We start from the raw sequence: 20,800 nt of genomic DNA, 5'->3' as shown, positions 1-20,800 counted from the left end.
AGGGGTCCAAGCAGCGGGCCATCCCTAGCAACCACCACAGTTAGGGGTCCAAGCAGCGGGCCATCCCTAGCAACCACCACAGTTAGGGGTCCAAGCAGCGGGCCATCCCTAGCAACCACCACAGTTAGGGGTCCAAGCAGAGGGCCATCCCTGGTAACCACCACAGTTAGGGGTCCGAGCAGCGGGCCAGCCCTGGCAACCACCACAGCTAGGGGTCCGAGCAGCGGGCCAGCCCTGGCAACCACCACAGTTATTTTCAGTCTATGAAAGGGAGCTGCTACTGTTTACACTTAGGCAATGACCATCACACTAAATACAGCCTGGAGGGAACAGGACATCTGATAGGGTCATGTCACAGTGGGTTCCCGGGACCTGGAGATCTGCTGAGCAGTTGTATGGGATGGCATCTGGGGTAAGTTCCAGATCCTGTTTAAGTCCAGCAAGCTAGAGAAATGTTATTTTATCATGACTACCAGCCAAACACAAATTGAAAACAGAGAAAATACACTTTAAAGTCATTAAACTGTGTGTTTATCAACTATCAAAGCACATTTCCCTTACCTTAAGGTCTCTGTGAATCAAAGCTTTTGAATGTATATAATCCACCCCTGTCGTTATTTGTTCAAAAAATTCCAAAAGTAAATCTTTGTCTGTTTTCTTCTTCCCTTCATTTACCATCCAGTTCTCCAGAGTTCCTTTATCGCAGAACTCCATTTGAATGAAAAGGCACCGGGTCTTTGATCTGGACACAAAATTCACCGTATGTTAAAAGCAGCAATAGAGAAAAAAAATTAAAAATTCTAACATCTTATGAAACCTACACAAAACATGTCTCAGAATGAATATCTTAATAAAATAAACCACTTATATACATCATAATTTCTCAAGTATACAGAGCCTCAAAATTTATCTATAAAGTATGAGCCTATATATTCTTTAATGCTGAAGATCTGATCACTTTTGAGAAAAGATATGAGCAGTCCTAATTGCAGAAATCCAGGTTTTCCATTATTATATAAAGCAATTTGGGCCAGCTCAGCCTGTTTGGGTGCTGGGACGGGGTGCTGAGTGATGGAGGAAGGTCATTGGTTAATTAAATTAAGAAACTGCTTGCCCTGATATGTTAGAACATAGGTGGGTGGAGTAAACAGAACAGAATGCTGGGAGGAAGAGGAAGTGAGCTCAGAGACGCCATGCTCCCCTCTCCCGGGCAGACGCGATAGCTCTGCTCTCTGAGGCAGACACGATCAAGCTCCGGCCCAGGATGGACGTAGGCTAGAATCTTCCTGGTAAGCGCACCTCGGTGCTACACGCTTTATTAGAAATGGGCTAGTCCAGGTGCGAGAGTTAGCTGAGAAGAGGCTAGATATAATGGGCCAAGCAGTGTTTAAAAGAATACAATTTGTGTGTTGTTATTTCGGGGCATAAGCTAGCCAGGCGGCCGGGGTGCTGGGGACGCAGCCCCGCTGATCCTATTACTACAGCTGAGGGCAACAGGTGAGTGGGAGTTCCTTTGCTTCAATAGCCTGCCTGCAGCAAGGTAGGCCTTTTGTCAGGGAGGACCCTGGCCAGCACGAGAACTCGATCCTGTTCCATAAGATCCATTGGATAGCATTTGAAGGAAGAGATGGGCAGGTGCCAAGGCAAGAATTCCTCCACCAATCTGAAAAACAATATGAAAACACGAGTCCAGTGATCTTACAACAGAAGGTCTTGAACACCCTAATCCAGAAGAAGGGGAAAAAATTGACATTATGAAAGCAATAGAGTCCCTTAAACAGCATGTAAAAAAACGCCCTTATAGAAATGGATGAGAAGTATAACAAAAAGTTTGAAGAAATGAATAAATACGTAAATGATACCCTGGGAAACCAAGAAAAAAAAACAATCAAACAGGTAATGGGAACAGTTCAAGAATTGAAAACTGAAATGGAGGCAAGGAAGAAAACATAAATAAAGGACATTGAGCCTATAATTCACGATCCTAGAGAAGCTACATAAGAAGGTATACCCAATGAAAAATGTATAGTTATCCTCCTGGATATTGGAAGTAGACAAGATTGCTTGGGCAAAAATTGGGAACGGGGGGGGGGGGCGGGGGGGGTGGGATGTTGGAAAAAGGAGATGGGGAGAGAAAAGTGAGAAGGGGAGGATGGGGAGAGCTTGGTGGAATGGGATGGTTGGGATAAAGGAAGGGTGGATATGGGAGCAGGGAAGTATATATCTTAATTAAGGGAGCCATTTTAGGGTTGGCAAGACTCTTGACTCTAGAGGGGTTCCCAGGGGTCCAGAGAGATGTCCCAGCTAGGTCCCTGGGCAGCTGAGGAGAGAGAGCCTGAAATGGCCTGATCCTATAGCCATATTAATGAATATCTTGCATATCACCATAGAAGCTTCATCTGGCGATGGATGGAGATAGAGACAGAGACCCACAATGGAGCACTGGACTGAGCTCCCAAGGTCCAAATGAGGAGCAGAAGGAGGGAGAACATGAGCAAAGAAGTCAGGACCATGAGGGGTGCACCCACCCACTGAGACAGTGGGGCTGAGCTCACCAAGGCCAGCTGGACTGGGACTGAAAAAGCATGGGATAAAACCGGACTCTCTGAACATGGTGGACAATGAGGGCTGCTGAGAAGCCAAGGACAATGGCACTAGGTTTTGATCCTACTGCATATACCGGCTTTGTGGGAACCTAGCCAGTTTGGATGCTCACCTTCCTAGACCTGGATGGAGGGGGAGGACCTTGGACTTCCCACAGGGCAGGGAACACTGACTGCTCTTCAGACTGGAGAGGGAAGGGGAGGGGAGTGGGGAGGGAGTGGGGGGAGGGGGAGGAAAAAGGGAGGCGGGAAGGAGGTGGAAATTTTTAATAAAAAAAATTCCACGGCATTTTATTAGTTTGTACAATTTCCATGACTTTCTCCATCATGTAAAATTGTTGAATATATAAACAAATTATACTATTAATAAAAGAAACAAGTGAGGACAAAAAAAAAAGCAATTTGGAAGCATTTTAAGTCATCTTCAGTTAATTGAACATCTCTTTTACAAAGGGCACAGGACGGGCACCTTAAAGATGAGAAAGTGAGTCAGGTACTATCCTTATCATCATGGGACAGAGTCCCAAACAAGAGGTTAAAAAAATCCCAAGGGGCGGAGACTGGCGCTGGCGGCAGACGCAGGCGGCAGGGACTGGCGCACAACACCGAGAGCAGATTGCCCCACTACAATTAAATCAAAGAGGTAGGCCTTTTGTTGGCGAGGTCCCTGGCAAACTGGGAGCCTGGTCCTGTTCCTGAAGACCCTTCTGAGGGGTGAGAGGGATCTTGGCCCCCAGCAGGAGCCAGGAAACAGAGCGAGGGCATTTTGTAAGAGGAGCCCCTGGCCAGCAGGGAAACCTGATCCAGTTTTAAAAAACTCATTAGATAGCATCGATAGGAGGAGATGGGCAGGTGCCAAGACAAGAATTCACCCAATAATCTGAAAAACAACATGAAAACACCAGAACCCAATGATCTTACAACTGAAGGACTTGAACACCCTAACACAGAAGAAGTGGAAAAAAATTGACTTTATGAAAGCAATAGAGTCCCTTAAACAACATGTAAAAAACACCCTCATAGAAATGGATGGGAAGTATAACAAAAAGTTTGAAGAAATGAATAAATACGTACATGATACCCTGGGAAACCAAGAAAAAAACCGATCAAACAGGTAATGGAAACAGTTCAAGAATTGAAAACTGAAATGGAAGCAAGGAAGAAAACACAAACCGAGGACCAGCTGGATATGGAAAATCTAGGTCAATGAGCAGAGTTTACAGAAACAAGCATAATCAATAGAATACAAGAGATAGAAGAAAGAATCTCAGATTCTGAGGACACCATAGAGAAAATAAACGCACTGATCAAAGAAAACAGCAAAGCCAACAAATTCTCATCACAAAAAACATTCAGGAAATATGGGTCACAATAAAAAGACCAAACCTAAGAATAATAGGAATAGAAGAAGGAGAAGAGTCACAGCTCAAAGGCCCAGAAAGTATTTTTTACAAAGTTATGGAAGAAAACTTTCCCAGCATAAAGAAAGATATTCCTTTGAATATTCAAGAAGCATACAGAACACCAAACAGACTGGATCAAAGAAAAACATGCCCTCACCATATAATACTCAAAACACAAAATATACAGGTTAAAGAAAGAATATTAAGAGCTGCAAAGGAAAAAGGGCAAGTAACTTATAAAGGTAAACTGATCAGACTTACACCTGAATTCTCTATGGAAACCATGAAAGCCAGAAGGTCCTGGCTAGAGGTACTGCAGAAACTAAGAGACCATGGATGCAAACCCAAACTACTATACCCAGCCAAGCTATTGTTCACTATCAATGGAGAAAACAAGACATTTCAGGATAAGAACAAATTTAAGCAATATGTAGCCACAAATCCAGCCCTACAGAAAGTATAGAAGGAAAATCGCAACCCAAGGAATCCAACATTGCCAACACTGTCTACAATAACTCAGGCATCTAGCGACCCTTCACCAGCACAGCTCAAAGAAGGGAGACACACAAACTCTACTACCAAAAACAATAAGAATAACTGGAGTAAACAACCACTGGTCATTAATATCACTGAATATTAATGGTCTCAATTCACCTATAAAACGGCACAGGCTAAGAGATTGGATAAGAAAACAGGATCCAACATTTTGCTGCTTGCAAGAAACACATCTCAACCACAAAGACAGGCATCTACTCAGAGTAAAGGGTTGGGAAAAGGTGTTTCAAGCAAATGGTACTAAGAAAAAAGCAGGTGTTGCCATACTAATTTCTAACAAAACTGACTTCAAACTAAAATCAATCAGAAGAGATCGAGATGGACACTTTATACTCATAACAGAAACATTTCATCAGGATGACCTCTCAATCCTGAATATCTACGCCCCTAATATAAAAGCACCCACTTATGTAAAAGGAATATTAATAGAACTCAAGGTAGACATCAAACTACACACACTAGTAGTAGGAGACTTCAACACACCTCTCTCTCCAAAGGACAGGTCAATCAGACAGAAACCTAATAGAGAATTATTGGAGGTAATGAAGCAAATGGACTTAACAGACATCTATAGAACACTCAACCCAAATAGGAAAAAATATACCTTCTTCTCTGCAGCTCATGGAACCTTGTCGAAAATTGACCACATACTCGGAAACAAAGGAAACCTCCACAGATACAAAAAAAAAAAATCAGTGTCCACCTGTGTCTTATCAGATCACCAAGGATTAAAGTTGGAAGGCAACAACAATGCTACCCCCAGAAAGCCGACAAACTCATGGAAACTGAACAGTCAACTATTGAACCACACCTGGGTCAAGGAAGTAATTAAGAAAGAAATTAAAGTCTTCCTTGAATTTAATGAAAATAAAGAGACAACATACTCAACCCTATGGGACACTATGAAAGCAGTGCTAAGAGGAAAGTTCATAGCACTAAGTGCCCACTTAAAGAAAATGGAGAAAGCATACATTGGGGACTTAACAGCACACCTGAAAGCTTTAGAAAAAAAAAAGAAGCAGACGCGCAAAGGAGGAGTAGAAGACTGAAAATAATCAAACTGAGAATAAAAATCAACAAAATAGAACAAGAATCAATGAAACAAAAAGTTGGTTCTTGGAGAAAATCAACAAGATTGACAAACCCCTATCCAAACTAATTAAACTACAGAGAGAGAACACGCAAATAAATAAGATCAGAAATGAAAAGGGGGACATAACCACAGACACAGAGGAAATTCAGAGAATCATTAGATCTTACTACAAAAGCCTGTATGCCACAAAACTGGAAAATGCAAAAGAAATGGACATTTTTTTAGATTAGTACCATATACCAAAGCTAAACCAAGACCAGGTGAACGATCTAAATAGACCTGTTAGTCGCGAAGAACTAGAAACTGTTATCAAAAATCTCCCTTCCAAAAAAAGCCCAGGACCAGATAGTTTCAATGCAGAATTCTACCAGAACTTCCAAGAAGAGCTAATACCTATACTCCTTAATGTATTTCACAATATAGAAACAGAAGAGTCATTGCCAAATTCCTTTTATGAAGCTACAGTTACCCTGATACCAAAACCACACAAAGACCCAACCAAGAAAGAGAATTACAGGCCTATCTCACTCATGAATATTGACGCAAAAATTCTCAATAAAATACTGTCAAACCGAACCCAAGAACACATTAGAAAAATTATCCATTATGATCAAGTAGGCTTCATCCCAGAGATGCAGGGCTGGTTCAACATACAATCTATCAATGTAATCCACCATATAAATAAACTGAAAGAAAAAAACCATATGATCATTTCATTAGATGCTGAAAAAGCATCCGACAAAATTCAACACCCCTTTATGATAAAGGTCTTGGAGAGATTAGGAATACAAGGGTCACACCTAAATATAATAAAAGCTATTTACAGCAAGCCGACAGCTAACATTAAATTAAACAGAGAAACACTCAAAGCCATCCCACTAAAATCAGGAACACGACAAGAATGTCCACTCTCTCCATACCTCTTCAATATAGTGCTTGAAGTTCTAGCAATAGCAATAAGACAACATAAGGGGATCAAGGGGATTCGAATTGGAAAGGAAGAAGTTAGCTTTCGTTATTTGCAGATGATATGATAGTATACATAAGCGACCCCAAAAACTCTACCAAAGAACTCCTACAGCTGATAAACACCTTTAGTAATGTGGCAGGATACAAGATCAACTCTAAAAAATCAGTTGCCTTCCTATACACTAAGGATAAGGAAGCAGAGAGGGAAATCAGAGAAGCATCACCTTTCACGATAGCCACAAATAGCATAAAATATCTTGGGGTAACTCTGACCAAGGAAGTAAAAGATCTATTTGACAAGAACTTTAAGTCTTTGAAGAAAGAAATTGAAGAGGATACCAGAAAATGGAAGGACCTCCGCTGCACTTGGATTGGGAGGATCAACATAGTAAAAATGGCAATTCTACCAAAAGCAATCTATAGATTCAATGCAATCCCCATCAAAATCCAATCAAAATTCTTCACAGATCTGGAGGAGACAATAATCAACTTTATATGGAAAAACAAAAAACCCAGGATAGCCAAAACAATCTTATACAACAAAGGAGCATCTGGAGGCATTACCATCCCTGACTTCAAACTCTACTACAGAGCTACAGTATTGAAAACAGCTTGGTATTGGCATAAAAACAGAGAAGTCGACCAATGGAATCGAATAGAAGACCCTGACATTAACCCAAAAACCTATGAACACCTGATTTTCGATAAAGGAGCTAAAAGTATACAATGGAAAAAAGAGAGCATCTTCAACAAATTGTGCTGGCAAAACTGGATGTCAACCTGTAGAAGAATGAAAATAGATCCATATCTATCACCATGCACAAAACTCAACAACAAATGGATTAAAGACCTCAATATCTTTAATAAATAAATAAATTAAAAAAATAAAAAAAAGAAAGAAAGAAATGGAGGAGGACACCAGAAAATGGAAGGATCGCCCTTGCTCTTGGATTGGGAGGATCAACATAGTAAAAATGGCAATTCTACCAAAGGCAATCTATAGATTCAATACAATCCCCATCAAAATCCGTGGCGCACGCCTTTAATCCCAGGACTTGGGAGGCAGAGGCAGGCGGATCTCTGTGAGTTCGAGACCAGCCTGGTCTACAAGAGCTAGTTCCAGGACAGGCTCCAAAACCACAGAGAAACCCTGTCTCGAAAAACCAAAAAAAAAAAAAAAAAATCCCAACAAAATCCTTCACAGACCTTGAGAGAACAATAATCAACTTTATATGGAAAAACAAAAAACCCAGGATAGCCAAAACATTCCTGTACAATAAAGAAACTTCTGGGTATCACCATCCCAGACATCAAACAATATTACAGAGCTACAGTAATGAAAACAGCTTGGTATTGGCATAAAAACAGAGACGTTGACTAATGGAATTGAATTGAAGAAGCGGATATTAATCCTCACACCTATGAACACCTGATTTTTGATAAAGGAGCTAAAAGTATACAATGGAAGAAAGAAAGCATCTTCAACAAATGGTGCTGGTATAACTGGATATCAGCCTGTAGAAGAATGAAAATAGATCCATATCTATCACCATGCACAAAACTCAACTCCAAATGGATTAAAGACCTCAATATAAATCCAACCACACTGAACTTGACAGAAGAGAAAGTGGGAAGTATTCTGCAATACATGGGCACAGAAGACTACTTCATATGTATAACCCCAGTAGCATAGTCAATATTAGCAACAATGAATAAATGGGACCTCCTGAGACTGAGAAGCTTCTGTAAAGCAAAGGACACAGTCAATAAGAGAAAAAGGCAACTTAATGAATGGGAGAAGATCTTCACCAACCCCACAGCAGACAAAGGTCTGATCTCCAAAATATATAAAGAACTCAAGAAACTAGACATTAAATTTCTAAATAACCCAATTTAAAAATGAGGTACTGAACTGAACAGAGAATTCTCAACAGAAGAAATTCAAATGGCCAAAAGATACTTAAGGACATGTTCAACTTCCTTAGCTATCAGGGAAATACAAATCAAAACAACTTTGAGATACCATCTTACACCTGTCAGAATGGCTAAAATCAAAAACACCAATGACAGCTTATGCTGGAGAGGATGTGCAGTAAGGGGAACACTCATTCATTGCTGGTGGGAATGCAAATGTGCAACCACTTTGAAAATCAGTGTGGCGGTTTCTCAGAAAATTGGGAGTCAACCTACCTCAGGATCCAGCAATACCACTCTTGGAACTATACCCAAGAGATGCCCAATCACACTACAAAAGCATTTGTTTAACTATGTTCATAGCAGCATTATTTGTAATAGCCAAAACTGGAAACAACCTAGATGCCCCTCAATGGAAGAATGGATAAAAAAGTGTGGCACATCTACAAATTAGAGTATACTCAGCGATAAAAAACAATGACATCTTGAATTTTGCATGCAGATGGATGGAAATAGAAAACACTATCATGAGTGAGATAACCCAGAACCAAAAATATGAATATGATATGTACTTACTCGTTAGTGTATTCTAGCCATAAACAAAGGACATTGATCCTATAGTTTGTGATCCTAGAGAAGCTAAGTAATAAGGTGAACTCAAAGAAAAATATCTATAGATCCATCTGGAAATTAGAAGCAGACAAGATTGCCAGGCAAAAGTTGGAAGCATGGCTGCAGGGGTGGGTTTGGGAAAGGGGAGAGGGTGAGAGAGAAGGGAGAAGGGGAGGGTTGGGAAGAGCTTGGGGGAGTGGGATGGTTGAGATAGAGGAAGGACAGATATAGGAGCAGGAAAAGAGATATCTTAATTGAGGAAGGCATTTTGGGGTTGGGAAGAGGCTTGGCTCTGGAAAGGTTCCCAGGAGTCCATGGCAATTACCTCAGCTAGGACCCTAAGCAGTGGAGGAGAGGGTGCCTGAATTGGCCTTGTCCTGTAGTCAGACTGATGACTATCTTGCATATCACCATAGAACCTTCATCCGGTGACGGATAGAGACAGAGACCTCAGCACTGGACTGAGCTCCCAAGGTCCAGTTGAAGAACTGAAGGAGGGAGAATATGAGCAAGGAAGTCATGACCATGAGGGGTTCCCCAAATGAGACAGTGTGCCTAAGCTAATGGGAGCTCACCAAATCTAGCTGGACTGCTAATGAATGTGATCAAACTGGTCCCTCTGAATGTGGTTGACAGTCGGGGCAGAGTGAGAGGTCAATGACAATGGCACTGGGATTTGTGTCTACTTCATGTTCTGGCTTTTTGGGATCCTATTCTATTTGGATGCACACCTTACTCAGTCTGGATTTAGTGGGGAGGGCCTTGGCTTCCTGCAGGGCAGGCAGGGTACCTTGTCCTCTCTTAGGACTGGAGTGGTGGGGGGAAAGGGTGGACAGGGAACAGGAGGGAAACAGGAGGAGGGGAGAAAGTGGGAATTTTAATTGGTATTATTATTTTTTAATATTTTATTTATTATGTATACAATATTCTGTCTGTGTGTATGCCTGCAGGCCAGAAGAGGGCACCAGGCCTCATTACAGATGGTTGTGAGCCACCATGTGGTTGCCGGGAATTGAACTCAGGACCTTTGGAAGAGCAGGCAATGCTCTTAACCACTGAGCCATCACTCCAACCAATTGGTATTATTTTTAAAGTAAAAAAAGAAAAAGAAAAAAAGGGGCTGAGACAAAACAAAGCACTAGGGATGCCAGCAGGGCATGTTCTACCATAGCTCACCGTGACTCTACCACAGTGCTACAGCTACATTCCAGAGGTGTACTGCCAGGAGCCTCTGAGAAGAGAGACAGGCAAGTTTCAGCAGCAGAAGAGAAGGCCTTTGGATTCAGCATCTACACATTAAGTCTGTCTTAACTCTAACAAACCGTATATGACCTGCACTGGTTCTATGGAGAACAGTGGGGTCATGAATGCTGGACATGGGATTTTTAAAACAACTTAAGGAAATTTTAAAGATTTCTTTTTAAGATTTATTTTCAAATTACATGTCTGTGTCCCTGTGTGGGTATGTGTACATAAATGCAGGTGCCAACAGAAACCAGACGATACCCTAGAATTGGAACTATAGGTGGGCGTGAGCCACCTGACATAGTTGCTTGACCCTCTGCAAGAGCGACCACTAATCCATCTCCCCATCCCATTAAAAATATTTATTAAAGCAACTTTGAGCTAAGCATACTGGAATGTGCCTGTGCCTGGGATATCACATCAGTTGGGGGCTGAGGCAGGCAGACCTCCCTGAGGTTAGTCTGTGCCATGTAGTGAGTCTAAAACAAAGTATTTAAAACAAGTTCGGAAGATAGAGAGGAACAGGGAGGGCAAGGTCATTCGTTGTCGCCTTGCCTGTAGAACAAAAGAACACAGTGTCTTTCAGGGGTTGCTCTGATCATTACATGTGATGACTAATTAAATGTGACCATTAAATGTGATGGCCCTCACAAAATAATGACAAGGGCCTTCCATCCCATTGCAGCTGTGAGAATCTCTTCTTACCGACTAGAATCTCTATTCATGTTCCTCTCGGGATCATAGTCCTCTCCCTGCCAACAAGTATGGTATTGAACAATGTTGACGTGATTGAGTGTTGCCAGCGCTGTTACTTCACGTTCAGCTTTCCTAGTTAAAAGCACCCAGAAAACAAATGAGTTATTGCCTATTGTTGATAATTACGGAACTTCTAAGGTAACAAGATGCAACCTCTGTTCAATCGTCACAATGGCTCCCACACCAAGTTTTAGCAGGAGAGCCAGAACTCGGGAGGGAACAAAAGGGATTGAGTGCATGGAACCACAGTTGTTCTCACTCTCAACATAAAAGAAAGGACAGTGGCTTAAATGACAGACATCTAAAATTTAAACATCATTTGTATCTTATCTTAAGTGTCTGTAACACAATTTTCAGTAGCTATATCATATCTGATATTCTGTGTAGATGTGGCCCAAAATCTTGGAATTTTACAAGCGAATCTCATTTGGGCAACAAAGGCAGGTAACCCAGGCAGCAAGCAGAACCCAACTTAGAACTTTCAATGTATGACAAAATTACAGGGCTTGGGCTCAAGAACTAAGACACTGTAACAGTTTCTTGAAATTACCCTGCATTGAATGGTTTTATGTCAACTTGACACAAGCTGGAAACATCAGAGAGCAGAGAATCTCAAAATGGGAAAAATTGAGAAAACCACCTTAAACCAAATAAGTCAACAGTTTCAGGGTGCAGGACTGTCTCAACATGAGGCAAATATATATATTTGGTTTTTTGAGACAGGGTTTCTTTGTAGCTTTTGGATCCTGTCCTGGAACTAGCTCTTGTAGACCAGGCTGGCCTCGAACTCACAGAGATCCGCCTGCCTCTGCCTCCCAAGTGCTGGGATTAAAGGCGTGCACCACCACAGCCCGGCTAGAGGCAATCATATTTTTAAACTGAAAGAAATACCCACTGTAAGGTAAGGCCATTTCAGAAAACCCAAACTCCTGTAGGCATAATGAAAAGTTGAAGAGGAGAAGAAACAAGTAAGTAAGTAATGAAGGACAGATATATAAAGAATGGTGAGGGTCAACACACTGTTCACAAAAGCCAGACATGTACTTACTCTGTGTTATATTTAACATGCTTTATAGCATAAGTCTTCCCATCAATTTTGTGTTTTGCTTTGAAAACTTGGCCAAATCCACCTGAGCCAATTTCTTCTATGTCTTCAAAATACTCCTTAAACCTAGTCAAGATTGATATTGCTGTCATTGCTGAGGTTTAATAAGATGAAAGTGATTCTTTCTTACTTGTCTTTAATAACATTTGGTAGAGCTCCTGAGTCACAAAATAATGTCTTCCTCGTTCTCCTTCTCCTTCTCTCCTCTTTTGATGGAGAAGTCAATAAAACAGATCACCCCCTCTGGCTGTACACAGGACACACTGAAGTATCCTTTTCATTGAGTACAAAGAAGATGAGAAATTTCCCCCTACACCCATGTATTAAATCTAGAAAGAATCACTCAGTTGTGTGCCACAGGTACCAGAGGGAAAGCAGAAGCCCTGAGCCTTCCTTGGGCCAGAACAACCTGCTTCTTCCCCTCCTTATGTCCCACATCCAATCATTGAGCCCCGCTCCTCCTTCTAGCCCATAGCACTACCATCTGCTTACTCTTCTCCAATTCCAGCATCTTCACCCAGGCTCGGTCCTCAGGCTCCTGCAGTGGGGGGCCTGCTGACTGATACCCCGCTTCTCCTGCCCTCCTTTAGCTATGAAAACTTGGTCTGATCAGTTCTCCGTGTCACCTATACCTCCTCTGGCTTTGCATTTGGCAAAGAATAGGAAAACATTAAATGGCCCATAAGGTGCCATGCAGCGCTGTCCCCACTTCTCTTCCAACCTCATCCCATGTCGCTGTGTCCTTGTTCATTACATGTCAAGCACGTGCTTTCTCCACAGATGGCTGACCTCAGGACTTAGTTTCCATATTTTTTAATTATATTTATTTATTTATTATGTATACAATATTCTGTCTGTGTGTATGCTCGCAAGCCAGAAGAGGGCACCAGACCCCATTACAGATGGTTGTGAGCCACCATGTGGTCACTGGGAATTGAACTTAGGACCTTTGGAAGAGCAGGCAATGCTCTTAACCACTGAGCCATCTCTCTAGCCCCTCCATTTTTTTTTTTATCATACTACTGTTCTTCCTTAACTCTGGTCTGATTTTGTAATTATAATTGTATGAGCCGGGCGGTTGTGGCACACGCCTTTAATCCCAGCACTCGGGAGGCAGAGGCAGGAGGATCTCTGTGAGTTCGAGACCAGCCTGGTCTACAAGAGCTAGTTCCAGGACAGGCTCCAAAACCACAGAGAAACCCTGTCTCGAAAAACCACAAAAAAAAAATTGTATGAAGGCCATATAAATATGTAAATACAGATCATGTAACTACAAAAACTGTTCTGCGCACGTGCGCGCGCGTGTGTGTGTTTGTGTGTGTGTGTGTGTCTGTGAGCCAGAGATTGATGGTAGCGGTCTTCTTCAGTGACTCTGTACCTTTGTTCTTTATTTTGCTTTCTTTTGTGAGACAGGGTCCTCGTGTAGCCCTGGCTGTCCTGGAACTCATGCTGTAGACCAGGCTGGCCTCAAATCCACAGACATACTCCTGTCTCTGTGTCCTGAATACTAGAATAAAGGCATAGACCACCACATCCACTTTACACTTTATTTTTATTAACAAACAGAGTTTTTATTTCCTTATTTTTTTCTCATTTCTACATTCATTTATAGAAGAGGACGGTTTAACATAGCCCAACACAATATTCTTGATTTTTCTAATGTTTCATTTTTTTAATGATACAAGGATTCTCTGTATAGCCCTGGCTGTCCTAGAACTCACAGGTTGAACTCACACTTACAGAAATACGCCTACCTCAGCCTCCTAAGTGTTGGTATTACAGGAATGCATTCTTGGTTTCTCTTCATATTGAATCCTAACCCCAAATTCCAAATCAGCATCATTTTTTTAATTTTAATGATTTTTATTGAGCTCTACATTTTCCCCTGCTCCTCTCCCTACCCTCCCTACGTCTCCCCCTCCCATTCAAGTCTTTCCTAAGGTCCCTATGCTCTCAAATTACACAGAAGATCTTGTCTTTTTCTACTTTCCATGTAAATTAGATCCATGTATGTTTCTCTTAGGGTCCTCACTGGTGTCTAAGTCTCTGGGATTGTGATTTGTGGGCTAGTTTTCTTTGCTTTATGTTTAAAAAACACTCATGAGTTAGTACATGTGATAATTGTCTTTTTGTGTCTGGGTTACCTCATTCAAAATGATGTTTTCTAGCTCCATTCATTTGCCTGCAAAATCTAAGGTGTCGTTATTTTTTCTGCTGTGTAGTATTCCATTGTGTAAATGGACCACATTTTCCTTTATCCATTCTTCAGTTGAGGGGCATTTAGGTTGTTTCCAGGTTCTGGTTATGACAAACAATGCTGCTATGAACATAGTTGAGCACATGTCCTTGTGGAACGACCGAGCATCCTTTGGATATATACCCAAAAGTGGTATTTCTGGGTTGTGAGAAATGTTTATTTACTAAGAAATCGCCACACTGACATCCAAATGGACTGTACCAGCTTGTATTCCCACCAGCAATGCAGAAGTGTTCCCTTTTCCCCACGACCTCTCCAGCATAAGTTTTCATCAGTGTTTTTGATCTTGGCCATTCTTACAGGTATAAGATGAAATCTCAGAGTTGTTTTGTTTTGCATTTCTCTGATGACTAAGGATGTTGAGCATTTCCTTAAGTGTCTTTCAGCCATTTTAGATTCCTCTGTTGAGAGTTCTCTGTTTAGGTCAGTACTCCTTTTTTTCTTTTTCTTTTTTCTTTTTTTTTTTTTTTTGATTATGTGTTCTTTTGATGACCAATTTCTTGAGTTCTTTGTATATTTTGGAGATCAGACCTCTGTCTGATGTGGGGTTAGTGAAGATTTTTACCCATTCTGTAAGCTGTTGTTTTATCTTGTTGACCATGTCCTTTGCTTTCCAGAAGCTTTTCAGTTTCAGGAGGTCCCATTTATTAATGTTTCTCTCAGTGTCTGTGTTCCTGGGGTTATATTTAGGAAGTGGTCTCCTGTGCCAATGCACTCAAGTGTACTTCCCATTTTCTCTTCTATGAGGTTCAGTGTAGCTGGCTTTATGTTGAGGTCTTTGATCCATTTGGACTTGAGTTTTCTGCATGGTGATAGACATGGGTCTATTTTCTTACTTCTACATGTTGATATCCAGTTATGCCAGCACCACTTGTTAAATATGCTTTCTTTTTTCCATTTGATACTTTTCGCTTCTTTATCAAATATCAGGTGTTTGAAGATGTGTGGATTGATATCCGGGTCTTCTATTCGGTTCCATTGGTTCTCCTGTCTGTTCTTATACCAATACCAGGCTGTTTTCAGTACTGTAGCTCTGTAATAGAGTTTGAAGTCAAGGATTGTGATGCCTCCAGAAGTTCTCTTATTGTACAGGATTGTTTTGGCTATCTTGGGTTTTATGCTTTTCCACATGAAGTTGAGTACCATTCTTTTGAGGTCTTTGAAGAATTTTGCTGGGATTTTGATGGGCATTGCATTGAATTTGTAGATTGTTTTTGTAGAATGTCTTAATTGCCATTTTTACTATGTTAATTCTGCCTACCCAAGAGCATGGGAGATCTTTCTACTTTCTGGTGTCTTCTTCAATTTCTTTCTTCAAAGATTTAAAGTTCTTGTGATACAAGTCTTCCACTTGTTTGGTTAAAGTTATTCTGAGATATTTTATGCTATTTGTGGCTATTGTGAAGGGTGATGTTTCTCTGATTTCTTTCTCAGCCCATTTATCATCTGTGTACAGGAGGGTTACTGATTTTTTTTCAGTTAATCTTGTATACTGCCACATTACTGAAAGTGCTTATGAGTTGTAAAAGTTCCTTGATAGATTTGTTGGGGGTTGATTATTTAAACTATCATATCATGAGCAAACAGTGAGAGTTTCACTTCTTCTTTTCCGATTTGTATCCCCTTGATCTCCTTTTGGTGTCTTATTGCTCTATCTAGGACCTCAAGAACTATATTGAATAGATATGGAGAGAGTGGACAACCTTGTCTTGTTCCTGATTTCAGTGGGATCGCTGGGAGTTTCTCTCCATTTAGTTTGTTGTTGGCTGTTGGCTTGCTGTATATTACCTTTATTATGTTTGGGTATGTTCCTTGTATCCCTGCTCTCTCCAAGACCTTTATCACGAAGGGATGTTCAATTTTGTAGAAAGCTTTTTCAGCATCTAATGAGATAATCATGTGGTTTTTATTTTTCAATTTGTTTATATGGTGGATTTCGTTCACAGATATGTTGAACCATCCCTGCATCTGTGGGATGAAGCTGACTTGATCATGGTGGATGATGGTTCTGATGTGTTCTTGGATTCGATTTGCCAGTATTTTATTTAGGATTTTTGCATCAATGTTCAAGAGTGAGATTGGTCTGTAATTCTCTTTCTTAGTAATGTCTTTCTGTGATTTGAGTATCAGGATAATTGTAGCCTCATAAAAAGAGTTTGGCAATGTTCCTTCTGTTTCTATTGTGTGAAACAATTTAAGGAGTATTGCTGTTAGTTCTTCTTTGAAAACCATGTAGAATTCTTATTTGAAACCATCTGGTCCTGGCTTTTTTTTTCTTTTCTTTTCTTTTCTTTTCTTTTCTTTTTTTTTTTTTTTTGGTTGACAGACTTTTGATGACTGTTTCTACTTCTTCAGCAGTTATATGTCTGTTTAATTTGATTATCTGGTCTTGATTTAATTTTGGTAAGTGATATTTATCCAGAAAGTTCTCCATTTCCTTTAAGTTTTCTAATTTTCTGCAGTACAGGTTTTTGAAATATGACTTGATGATTCTCTGTATTTCCTCTGCCTCTGTTGTTATGTCCCCTTTTTCATTTCTGATTTTGTTAATTTGGATATTCTCTCTCTGTCTTTTGGTTAGTTTGGATAAAAAGTTTTGTCTATTTTGTTAATTTTTCTCAAAGAACCAACTCTTTGTTTCATTGATTCTTTCTATTGTTTTCTTTTTTCTATTTTGCTGATTTCAGCTCTCAATTTGATTATTTCCTGCTGTCTAGGTCTCTTGGGTGAGTTTGCTTCTTTTTGTTCTAAAGTTTTCAAATGTCTGTTAATTCACTAGTGTGGGATTTTCCCAGCTTCTTTATGTAGGCATTTAGTGCTATGAACTTTCCTCTTAACACTGCTTTCATTATGTTCCATAAATTTGGGTATGTTATGTGGTCATTTTAATTGAATTTTAGGAAGTCTTTAATTTCTCCCTTTATTTGTTTCTTGACCCATTGATGATCCAGGTGAGCATTGTTTAATTTCCATGTGTTTGGGGGCTTTCTGGAATTAGTATTGCTGTTGAATTCTAGTTTTAAACCATGGTAAGATACATAGGGTTATTCCAATTTTTTTTTGTATTTGTTGAGGTTTGTTTTGTTACCTAGTATGTAGTCAGTTTTTGAGAATGTTCCATGGGGTGTTGAAAAGAAGGTATATTCTTTTATGTTTGGATGAAATATTCTAATGATGTCAAGTCCATTTGAGTCACAACATCTGTTAGTTCCCTTATTTCTCTCTTCATTTTTTGTCTGACTTGACCTGTCCAGTGGTGAGAGGGATCTTGAAGTCTCCCACTATTAGTATATGGGATTTAATATATGATTTAAGCTTTAGAAGTGTTTCTTTTATATATGAGGGTACCCTTGTATATGGAGCATAGATGTCAGTATTGAGATTTCCTCTTGATGAATTTTTCCTGTGACTAATATGAAATGTCCTTCTTTGTCTCTTTTGATTGATTTTAGTTTGAAGTCTATTTTATTAGATATTAGGATAGCTACACCAGCTTGTTTCTTAGGTCCATTTGATTGGAAAGTATTTTCCCAACCTTGTACTCTGAGACAATGTCTATCTTTGAGGTAGAGGTATGCTTCTTGTATGTAGAAGAAGAATCGATCCTCTTTTCATATACAATCTGTTAGTCTGTGTCTTTTTATAGGTGAGTTGAGTCCATTTGTATTGAGGAATATTAATGATATTGCTATCTCCTGTTAATTTAGTTTTAGTTGTTGGTGATATTAGCTTGTGTGTTTTTCTAATTGTGTCTGTTTTTGTGGATGTAGCCACCTTCCTTGTGTTGGAATTTTCCTTCTAGTATTCTGTATAGGGCTGGGCTTGTGGCTAGGGATTGGTGAAATCTGGTTTTGTCATGGAATATCTTGTTTTGTCCTTCTAAGGTGATTGAAAGTTTTGCTGGGTATAGTAGGCTGGGCTGATATCCATGGTCTCTGAACATCTGCAAAATGCTTGACAATGACCTTCTGGCTGTCATTGTCTCCAATGAGAAGTCAGGTGTAATTTTTACAGGTCTGCCTTTGTATGGTGCTTGGCCTTTGTCCTTTGCAGCTCTTAATATTTTTTCTTTATTCTGTATGTTTAGTGTATGTCTGTGATTCTGGTGATCAATATTCTAGGTGCCAGTGGATCCAAGGCTCAGATGGTTGTTCCTTGTGGTACAGTCAGTGCTATGGTTCCAGCTACCCCGTTGGTCACTCTGTGTTTCTGGAGGGTACTCAGTGCTTCTGGGCTGTGCTCTGCTCCTGTGGAGGTTGCTGTCAGCTCAGACCTGTTTCTGCAAATGCCCCTGGTCTGGATCTGCTCCTGTTTCCATGAAGCTCACTTTCTCAGCCCACTCCAGCTTAGGTAGCTGGCTAAGTCCCGCCTCGATGGAGCTTGCCACCTCATCCCTGCTCTGGCCTACATTGCTGGTCTGCTTCTGCTTCCGAAAATGACCCTTGTCCGTTTCCACTCCTGCTCTTGCGGAGTTCACAGTTGCAGGCCCTCTCAGGCCCAGGTCACTTTCTCAGTCCTTCTCTTTTGGAGTTCTCTGCCTTAAACCGGCTCTAGCCTAGTCACTGGCTCAGTCCTGCTCCTGTGGAGTTCATTGCCTCAGGCCTGCTCTACACTTCATTTTTTGAGACAGGATCTTTCTTTCATTGATCTTGGAGCTCACTGATGGTGATGCGGGCTGCAAGGTGCTGTCTGGTTCACAAATGTGTGTATTGCTACACCTGTTCCTTTTTTTTTTTTTTGAGTTTATTGTAATGTGCATGGGTGAGTGTGTCAGATCCTCGAAAACTAGAGTTACAGGCAGTTGTGAGCTGCCATATGGGTGCTGGGAACCGAACCTGGGTCCTCTGGAAGGGCAGTCTGTGCTCTTAAGCAGTGAGTTATCAGCCCCCTACCCCTCTCATTTTTTATAGGGGTACTTGATACTCACAGTTTGCTCAGCTGAGCCATATCCTCAGACCCATTTCCTTAATGCCAGTCACTACCTCGAACTTTTTGAGAGTGAGAATTCTACTCTATTTGTGCTTACCATAAGCCTAGTACCCAAAACAATAGTGGGCATATATTAGGTGCTTAATAAGTACTCATTGGTCCTTTTGAAATCTTGTATTCAGTGTCCTGCTGATTCAAACAGGCTCCTTCATCTTAGGTATTTAATTAACTGAAACATCAACTACAGAAGATGAACCCCAGCCTTTCTCGTCTAGAGAAATCTTGTGTGGAGCTGGAAAACAGGTCCATGTGGATCGGTTTCAACTCTCACGGGAGTCTCTCCCCTTCCTCCACCCCTTCCTTCCCTCCTTTCCTTTCTCTATTCTTTCCCATCTAAATCATGGATATAAAGCATTGTTTGCTTTCAGTTTTACCAGATTCCATGGATTGCTCGGGTGGAAATATAACTTAGAACTAACCTTGAAGAATCTCTGTTTCACGAGCACACTTGCCATTAGACGAACTCCCCTTACCTGCTCTCCACGGTATATTTATTACTTAGCGCATCATTAGGTGACAGTTCCCTAAAGATGAGACAAAAATACAGAACTCAGACAAACCTAGAACCTAGATAACTTTAGAACAGACTTTAAGCCACGCACTGGGCATTATATAGTTTGCTTCAGGGTGACAGGAAATGGTATCAGCTTCAGAAAAACACCTCTTGTTGGTTCTCTTCTGAGGATCCTGTTTCATCCCTTTCCTGCTTCCCATTTTCACCCAAACACACTCACCACTGACTTCCTATCTCCTTTTTCTCCACAATCAGAACATCCTTAGAAATGAGGTCCCCTGGGTCACTCCCCCTGGCCCTCATTCCCTGATGGTGAAAGCCCACCGCAGCAGGATGCTCAAACATCACCTCAAACCAGACACAGCAATACTGCTACGCTCGAGTCCTGACTGAGGTGGTCTGTTGTCCTCCTCTTGGCCCCCGTCCCCCACCCGGCTACTCTCTTCTCTCAGCCATGTCTACCCTGTTTGCCCAATCCCTCTCAGAAATCCTCCTCTCCCCTCCTCACTGCCACAGGCACCAGAGCTGCCGGCCTGACGTGTTGCAAGTTCCTTTTTCTCCACCTCAGGAGTTGTAGCTGTTCAATATACTGCTCAGAAAATACTGGCAGCCCCTTGTGTCTCCTGCCTTCTTTTCTGACTGTATGTCTTTACTCTTCAGTTTTCTATAACTTATATAAAGTTTGGTCTTTAAAAAAATAGCAAGTTATTACACTATCTTTACCCTCTCCATCTATAAATATACATATCTGCTTCCCTTAAAAACACTTCCAAGCCCAAATCTTC

At 40.9% G+C, this 20,800-nt stretch overlaps 1 protein-coding gene across 4 annotated transcripts in view; it reads right to left on the bottom strand.

Annotated features, from left to right (window-relative positions):
- LOC121433086 (interferon-induced, double-stranded RNA-activated protein kinase-like) overlaps nt 1-20,800 on the bottom strand; it is an 80,932-nt gene that overhangs the window by 12,509 nt on the left and 47,623 nt on the right. For all 4 annotated transcript variants that reach the window (XM_041631337.1, XM_041631339.1, XM_041631336.1 and 1 more), the window contains exons 9-12: nt 19,975-20,025; nt 12,199-12,321; nt 11,100-11,222; nt 562-742 (exon numbers count right to left, since the gene is read on the bottom strand). In XM_041631337.1, coding sequence (XP_041487271.1) covers nt 562-742; nt 11,100-11,222; nt 12,199-12,321; nt 19,975-20,025 — 478 coding nt within the window. The remainder of the gene's footprint in view (nt 1-561; nt 743-11,099; nt 11,223-12,198; nt 12,322-19,974; nt 20,026-20,800) is intronic.

The sequence above is a fragment of the Microtus oregoni genome, unplaced genomic scaffold, assembly GCF_018167655.1.
Source record: "Microtus oregoni isolate MIOR12 unplaced genomic scaffold, Mior012 000036F_ref0000092, whole genome shotgun sequence".
In the NCBI taxonomy this organism is placed as follows: Eukaryota; Metazoa; Chordata; class Mammalia; order Rodentia; family Cricetidae; genus Microtus; species Microtus oregoni.
Note: the sequence above shows the minus strand (reverse complement) of the source record. Positions and strands in the feature narration are given on the sequence as shown.